This window comes from Microcaecilia unicolor, chromosome 2 (genome assembly GCF_901765095.1).
Source record: "Microcaecilia unicolor chromosome 2, aMicUni1.1, whole genome shotgun sequence".
NCBI lineage: Eukaryota > Metazoa > Chordata > Amphibia > Gymnophiona > Siphonopidae > Microcaecilia > Microcaecilia unicolor.
This window is the reverse complement of record NC_044032.1, coordinates 12,618,041-12,626,669: the sequence shown is the minus strand read 5'-3', so window position 1 is coordinate 12,626,669 and position 8,629 is coordinate 12,618,041. Positions and strand designations below refer to the sequence as shown.

The 8,629-nt window shown below is 46.7% G+C and overlaps 1 protein-coding gene across 4 annotated transcripts in view; it reads left to right on the top strand.

The window, feature by feature from the left end:
- The first annotated feature begins 7,408 nt into the window (after window positions 1-7,408).
- TPM2 (tropomyosin 2) overlaps window positions 7,409-8,629 on the top strand; it is a 68,664-nt gene continuing 67,443 nt past the window's right edge. The window contains exon 1 of one of the 4 annotated variants that reach the window (XM_030192764.1): window positions 7,409-7,607. In XM_030192764.1, coding sequence (XP_030048624.1) covers window positions 7,494-7,607 — 114 coding nt within the window. In that variant the 5' untranslated portion in view covers window positions 7,409-7,493. The remainder of the gene's footprint in view (window positions 7,608-8,629) is intronic. The other 3 variants (XM_030192763.1, XM_030192762.1, XM_030192761.1) reach the window with 3 other exon arrangements.

Genomic DNA, 8,629 nt, shown 5'->3' with positions numbered 1-8,629 from the left:
AGCCCTGTAAGTCTCCTCTATAAACCCTTGGACTTGTTCTCTGACCTACTCTTTTGTTATTAGACCTACAACCAAAAACAACACATTAGGGGTGGGGGAAACACCCTGAAAGGTTAAACTAAATCATGGTTTATCCCAATAATAGGCAATGAATTACACTGAACTACATCCACAGGGTAAATCTGAACAGGTTCACAGATTTCATAATCAAACTACCAGCTTCCTGTAATTTACAGAACAAGTAAAGCAAAAATAAGGTGGGACCTTGGTAGACCCTTCATTTCTTTTTATGCCCAGGTACAACAACTCCTGAACTTGAAGTGTGTCAAAGAAACATCTCTCATTACAGCCTCTGCCTCTGTCCAGACAGAATGCTTTGCCCGAGGCAAGATTCTGGTTTCATGTGATAAATGTATGAACATTAAATCCCCCATGAAAGAAGTACAAGAACTACCAGAGGAAATGGCAAGACTAAGAAGCATTTGTAACAACCGGAAATTCATCCCGGAGATGTCCAGCAAAGGGACAGAAGATCTTGTGGAAAAAGAGGACTGCTGGACGCAGGTCACCAGATCCTGCAAAATCAATCCCCTAATTCCATCTTCTGTAGAACTGAAGAATCGCTTCACAGCCCTGGAGACAGAAGAAATTAAAACATCTCAAGAACAGGAGGAAACAACAATCAAAATCCCAAAGCCGCTGGATCGGTGACCAATAAGAAGCGAAAGGTAGTGGTGGTTGGAGATTCACTTCTGAAGGGCACTGAGGCACCTGTCTGCCGACCACATATGTTGTCCAGGTTGGTGTGCTGTCTGCCTTGTGCCAAGATTCGAGATGTAGTGGAAAGATTGCTTGGCCTCATCAAGCCTACTGACCACTATCCTATGCTGCTCATCTATGTTGGCACAAATGATACTGCTAGGAATCCTACTGAACATATCAAACCGAACCTAGAGATCACAGAATGATGTGGTTCAATATTAAGACAAAGGAGGAGAGGACTTATTCGAGATTGAAGGTCCTAGATTTCAAAAGAACTAACTTTGCTGAGAAGGGGGAATTTCTCAGGAAAGAGTTAGTTGAATAGGAACAGCTGAAGGAAGTCGGACATCAGTGGGCAAAACTGAAAGGAGCCATTTTAAAGGCAACAAACCTGTATGTTAGACAATTACATAAAGTAAGAGAAAAAGAAGGCTGCTCTCGTTCTGTTATAGCTGAAAAGGTAAGGGAAAGAAGATTAGCCTTTGTACGTTACAAGACAACACAGAAAAAAGAAGACAGGCAAATTATATCTGGAAAAGCTAGAAGAAGCGGGAGTACTGATAGAACTGAAAAATGAGCTTGCGGAGCTACTGCTAGTGATATGCAACTTATCCTTAAAATCGAGCGTGGTACCGGAAGAATGGAGGGTGGCCAATGTAACGCCCATTTTTAAAAAAGGCTCCAGGGGAGATCCGGGAAATTATAGACCGGTGAGTCTGACGTCGGTGCCGGGGAAAATGGTAGAGGCTATTATTAAAAACAAAATTACAGAGCACATCCGAGGACATGGATTACTGAGACCGAGTCAGCACGGCTTTTGTGTGGGGAAATCTTGCCTGACGGTCAGGCCCTGACCAATTTACTTCAATTCCTTGAAGGAGTAAACAAACATGTGGACAAAGGGGAGCCGGTTGATATTGTGTATCTGGATTTTCAAAAGGCGTTTGATAAGGTACCCCATGAAAGGCTATAGAGGAAATTGGAGGGTCATGGGATAGGAGGAAATGTCCTATTGTGGATTAAAAACTGGTTGAAGGATAGGAAACAGAGAGTGGGGTTAAATGGGCAGTATTCACAATGGAGAAGGGTAGTTAGTGGGGTTCCTCAGGGGTCTGTGCTAGGACCGCTGCTTTTTAATATATTTATAAATGATTTAGAGATGGGAGTAACTAGCGAGGTAATTAAATTTGCTGATGACACAAAGTTATTCAAAGTCGTTAACTCGCGACAGGATTGTGAAAAATTACAAGAGGACCTTACGAGCCTGAGAGACTGGGCGGCTAAATGGCAGATGACGTTTAATGTGAGCAAGTGCAAGGTGATGCATGTGGGAAAAAAGAACCCGAATTATAGCTACGTCATGCAAGGTTCCACGTTAGGAGTTACGGACCAAGAAAGGGATCTGGGTGTCGTCGTCGATAACACACTGAAACCTTCTGCTCAGTGTGCTGCTGCGGCTAGGAAAGCGAATAGAATGTTGGGTATTATTAGGAAAGGTATGGAAAACAGGTGTGAGGATGTTATAATGCCGTTGTATCGCTCCATGGTGCGACCGCACCTTGAGTATTGTGTTCAATTCTGGTTGCCGCATCTCAAGAAAGATATAGTAGAATTGTGCAGCGAAGGGCGACTAAAATGATAGCGGGGATGGGACGACTTCCCTATGAAGAAAGACTAAGTAGGCTTGGGCTTTTCAGCTTGGAGAAGAGACGGCTGAGGGGAGACATGATAGAGGTATATAAAATAATGAGTGGAGTAGAACAGGTGGATGTGAAGTGTCCACGCTTTCCAAAAAAAGATATAGTAGAATTGGAAAAGGTACAGCGAAGGGCGACGAAAATGATAGTGGGGATGGGACGACTTTCCTATGAAGAGAGGCTGAGAAGGCTAGGACTTTTCAGCTTGGAGAAGAGACGGCTGAGGGGAGATATGATAGAAGTGTATAAAATAATGAGTGGAATGGATCGGGTGGATGTGAAGCGACTGTTCACGCTATCCAAAAATACTAGGACTAGAGGGCATGAGTTGAAGCTACAGTGTGGTAAATTTAAAACGAATCCGAGAAAATTTTTCTTCACCCAACGTGTAATTAGACTCTGGAATTCATTGCCGGAGAACGTGGTACGGGCGGTTAGCTTGACGGAGTTTAAAAAGGGGTTAGATAGATTCCTAAAGGACAAGTCCATAGACCGCTATTAAATGGACTTGGAAAAATTCCGCATTTTTAGGTATAACTTGTCTGGAATGTTTTTACGTTTGGGGAGCGTGCCAGGTGCCCTTGACCTGGATTGGCCACTGTCGGTGACAGGATGCTGGGCTAGATGGACCTTTGGTCTTTCCCAGTATGGCACTACTTATGTACTTATGTACTTATGACTAGGGGGCATGCGATGAAACTACAGTGTAGTAAATTTAAAACAAATTGGAGAAAAGTTTTCTTCACCCAACACATAATTAGTCTGGAATTCATTGCCAGAGAACATGGTGAAGGCGGTCAGCTTAGCAGAGTTTAAAAAGGGGTTAGACGGTTTCCTAAAGGACAAGTCCATAAACCGCTACTAAATGGACTTGGGAAAAACCCACAATTCCAGGAATAACATGTATAGAATGTTTGTACGTTTGGGAAGCTCGCCAGGTGCCCTTGGCCTGGATTGGCCGCTGTCGTGGACAGGATGCTGGGCTCGATGGACCCTTGGTCTTTTCCCACTGTGGCATTACTTATATACTTAAGCTGTCAGGAAAGCCAAGAGGCAAACGGAGGAAAAGATAGCTGATACGGTAAAATTGGGGGACAAGACCTTTTTCAGATATGTGACAGGAGGAAGTGCCATAATAGCATTGTAAGGCTCAAAGCTGAGGGGGGGAGCAATATGTAGAAGCTGATAAGGATAAAGTTGAACTGCTAAAGATGTTAGAAAGAGGAGCTGTGGGATTTGCACCCAGGGTTTCCGTCTTCTCAGCCCACATTTGAAGGACCAGCACTGGGATTTGTACCCAGGCATCCCATGCTCTCAGCCCACATAAGGGGGCAGCTGTGGGATTTGCACCCAGGCCTTCCTGATCCTCAGCCTGCTGCTCTGACCATGAGTCGGCTCCTCTATTGTTTTGCCTTTTTTTGTTTGTTTTTGTTACTTAAAACGTATCAATATGTGTTTACATATCTACTAAAAGAGGTTCCAGAGCCTGTAATGATTCCCAGATCTGGAGGCGGGAGGGAACAGCAAGCTGAAACCAGGGAAGCAAGAGTTCAAATCCCACCACTGCTCCATGTGACCTTGGGCAAGTCACTTAACTTTCCACTGGCTCAAGTACAAACTTATGGAGTGTAATTCTGTTTGCACAGGGAAATGCCATGTATCTGCTTTTAACTTGCCTTAAACTTGGATTTGGAAACAGATAGTCATAATCCACAGTGTATACTAAAGACTGGCGTAGGGCCTAGTGGTTAGGCTGAGAGCCAGAAATGCCCAAATTCCACCGATGCTCCCTATGTCTTTAAGCAAGTCACTTCATCCTCCAGGGCCTCAGGTACAAACTCTGGGGACAGGAACATACTCACTGGAATTGACCTTGAGCTAAATCAAAATACTGTACATTACATTACAGTTAAGGCTTAAAGGTCACATATACCTTACAATAGTTCAGTACGAGAGGACAATCTCCTGAACTTACATTAAAAAATATATCATATTAAAACTTACAAATAATCACGACGTTTCAAATTTTAAAAACAACCAGTTTCTGGAAAATCCTGTAGTTGGACTCATAACAGATAAAAGCTGGGACTAAGTTCCACCATTTTGCACCTTGATACACAAACCTTAATGAAAATATTCTTCTACAACAGCCCAAGGGAGGAGGGAAAATGAAGTAACAAAAATGTCTAGAAGTGTTTAAATAATTCTTATCTAACATCGTGATCAAAGGTATCATATATTGAGGAGCCTGACCTATAAAATGAAAAAGAAAAGCAACACAGTTTAAACTCATCCTGTCTCTCACCCACTCATCTCTCCCTGATTCTCACCCACCCAGGTCTCCCTGTCTCTCATCCACCCAACTCATCCTGTCTCTCACCCATCCGTCTCTCCCTGATTCTCACCCACCCAACTCATCCTGTCTCTCACCCACTCATCTCTCCCTGATTCTCACCCACCCAGGTCTCCCTGATTCTCACCCACCCAACTCTTCCTGTCTCTCACCCATCCGTCTCTCCCTGATTCTCACCCACCCAGGTCTCCCTGTCTCTCATCCACCCAACTCTTCCTGTCTCTCACCCATCCGTCTCTCCCTGATTCTCATCCACCCAACTCTTCCTGTCTCTCACCCATCCGTCTCTCCCTGATTCTCACCCACCCAACTCATCCTGTCTCTCACCCATCCGTCTCTCCCTGATTCTCACCCACCCAGGTCTCCCTGTCTCTCATCCACCCAACTCTTCCTGTCTCTCACCCATCCGTCTCTCCCTGATTCTCACCCACCCAGGTCTCCCTGTCTCTCATCCACCCAACTCTTCCTGTCTCTCACCCATCCGTCTCTCCCTGATTCTCATCCACCCAACTCTTCCTGTCTCTCACCCATCCGTCTCTCCCTGATTCTCACCCACCCAACTCATCCTGTCTCTCACCCACTCATCTCTCCCTGATTCTCACCCACCCAGGTCTCCCTGATTCTCACCCACCCAACTCTTCCTGTCTCTCACCCATCCGTCTCTCCCTGATTCTCACCCACCCAGGTCTCCCTGTCTCTCATCCACCCAACTCTTCCTGTCTCTCACCCATCTGTCTCTCCCTGTTTCTCACCCATCCCACCTTCTTCCTGTGAGACTGTCCTTGAAATACTTTTGTGTTTCACTTATATATTCTGATATTTGTCAAAGTTTACTCATTTTTGACCTGAAGAAGGGTTACCATTGAAAACTAGTTGAAAAATGTGTTGTCAGTCCAATAAAAAAGGCATCTTATTTTCTTGTCTGTTTTCTTTTCACATCACTTTACTTCTACTATTGGTAGAGGAGTGTGGTAGCCGTGTTAGTCCACTCTTAAAGGTTATCAATAGAAATCAAACAAAATAAAACATGGAAAAGAAAATAAGATGATACCTTTTTTATTGGACATAACTTAATACATTTCTTGATTAGCTTTCGAAGGTTGCCCTTCTTCCTCAGATCGGAAATCAGTATGTCTGAACTTGCTTCTAGAACTGATTGCGAGGAATGTAAAATATTATGCTTATCCAAATATTTTACATGCCTCAATGGAGAATTAGTTTTATGAGCAACCAGATAAGAAACAGCAGCCCTGAAACCCAGTCTTGGTTACACCTCCTTTGAATGGGATCATTGTATCCAGTTTCCTGGGTTTTTTTAAATCGACCTTTTTCATCCCTACTCTCCTTCCTCCATACTCCGAGCAGCCAGCCCCGTCCCCAGTTCACTGTCACAGGATGATTGCTACCCTGAACCCCAGCTCATCAGTTTATGATTTTAGGGACTCCCCCCCCCCCCACACACTTCCAGAGCACCCCCAGCCCTGTGCAGATAGGCTGGCAGGGATATGGGCTCAGCAATACAACATAGGACTCTCTAATGGCAGTGAGCCAATGGCCTCGGTTCTGCTTTCTTAAGATTCAGGGTCCTGCATGGGCAGTGCATTGGGGGGGGGGGGGCTCTGAGGCTCTGGCCCATCCAGTATTTTACCCATTACTGCATCAGCAACTAGAACTTGGAGGTGAGGTCAGAGATGGGTTGTTTGTCCCTGGGGCTTTCCCCCTCTCCCCTTCCCTGATGCTCTTACAGGGGGTTCTGGGCACATTACCTGCTCCTGGGTTGCTCTGAACAGTTTCTGTCTCTTGTCTACATTTCATGTTTTTCTGGAACGTTTTACCTCAGGTCAGATTGTTAATTCCTTCCCAGACTCTCAAATTCCCTTTCTAGCCTGTGACGTTTTGGATAAAAGCAGAAAGTGCAAAAGAGACTGCTGGTAGGCCTTGAGAGGAGAGGGGATTCAGACACCCCCCTCTCATCTGTGGTGGGGGGGGGGCAGTGTGGGAGAGAGGGTACCACAAAGCCCTCCATACCTGCCTCAACCTGAAGAAGGCTGAAGACCAGCTTTGGGGCCCCTCCCCAGTTTCTGCCCTGAGCTCTTGAATGTCTTAACACCAGCCCTGAGTTCTGAGGGGGGGGGGGGGGGGAGGGAGGTTAAGGTAATGTCCCAGCTACTTTGAGAGGAAGGTGGGAGGTAGAGGTGAAAACCCCTGTCCGTTCTGCCTTATTCCAGGGCTGCATTTGAAGGGGGGGGGGGGTATCATTCTTAGTTTTGTATGCACTGTGGTGTAATCCGGTGTGAGCTGCGTTTGGGGGGGGGGGGCAAGAAGTGTCATCTGTGCTGGTTTGAGGGTGGGAAGTAAGTCTCAGAGTGAGCGTCCCGTTTGGGAGTTGGGGTTCTCTGTGCTTTAATCCGGGCTGTGCACTCTCGCGACTAAAAAGTCCTGTTTGGCGAAGGTGATGGGAGCCTGCCTCCCCCTCCCCCCCCCGGTCCTCCTCCTCCGGGCTCGGGCTGCGATCCTTTCCCTACAAGGTGCGGGCAGAGGGTGGAGGAGGGACCGAGCCGGGATCCGGACCCTCCCCGCTTTATAGGGCGCTGCCAGGGGGTCCGAGGCAGTGCCACAGCGCTCCGATCCCGGCTCTTCTCTTCTCTCCTGCCCTCCGGTGCCCGGGCACAGACGCAGCCATGGAGGCCATCAAGAAAAAGATGCAGATGCTGAAACTTGACAAGGAAAATGCCATCGACCGAGCAGAACAAGCCGAGGGAGACAAGAAACAGGCGGAGGATCGCTGCAAACAGGTAACTCCCTAATGCGGACAGCCGGAGCCCAAAATCCACACAGACGCTGGAACCCCTTCACTTATTTCTCCAGACCCGGCAACTCTCTTTCTCTCCCCCCCCCCCCCAAACCAGCCCGGCGATCCCTTCCCTCAGTCACTTCAGAGACTCGGGAATCATCGACCCCCCCCCTCAATTACTCCCTCCCACCAATAAACCGTTAGGATCCCCCTCCCCAACCCACACTGACTACAACTAGAACCAGAATCACCCTCCAACAATTTAGCCCCGGATCCCCCCCCCCAATACAAACACAAAATCAGTAGTTCAGCATAGGAACTCCCTCCCCCCCCCCCAATTCAGCACCAAGTGCAAACTCCGACCGATTTAGCAACAGCTCCGCCTCCCCCATATCAGACCAGAGCCAGGACCACCCACCAACCAAACAAGCTATGTGACTTCACCTTCCCTTCACAGGGCCCATCAAACCTTGAAATCATGTCCTGGGACTACAGGCTCCCTCCCCCTCCTCCCCCCACCCAATGTCTAATACTACCACCCCCTTAGCTATCCCACCAATCCAGCACCAGAATAGCAACCCCAGTGGCCTACTCTGACTGCCCCTTTCCTTTCCAAACTACCCCAGCCAGTCCCACAGAAGGATCCAGAATCATTGGACATTACATTCCAATATATTTCTGTATTGCATGCTGACACCTTCAGCTTCTTAGCAGTTTAAGTGAAAAACCAAGACAGTCTCTTGGCAAGCGAAAAACAGAGAATCTTATTCAAGAACTAACTTTAACAAACTTCTTAAAAACAAGAAAAAAAGATAACCGAGCAGCAAAACAAATATTAAAATCACTCCAGGACCTGATGCTTGAACTGCAAGAAGTGTTTTCAATTTCTTTACTCCCTTAATTGATGGAAGGATGAAAAGTGAATTCTGAAATTATCTTCTATCCCCATGACTGGAAATAAATTCCATATGATCCATAATTGGGCAAAAGAATTTGGACATAACCCTCGCCTCTATAGGCAGC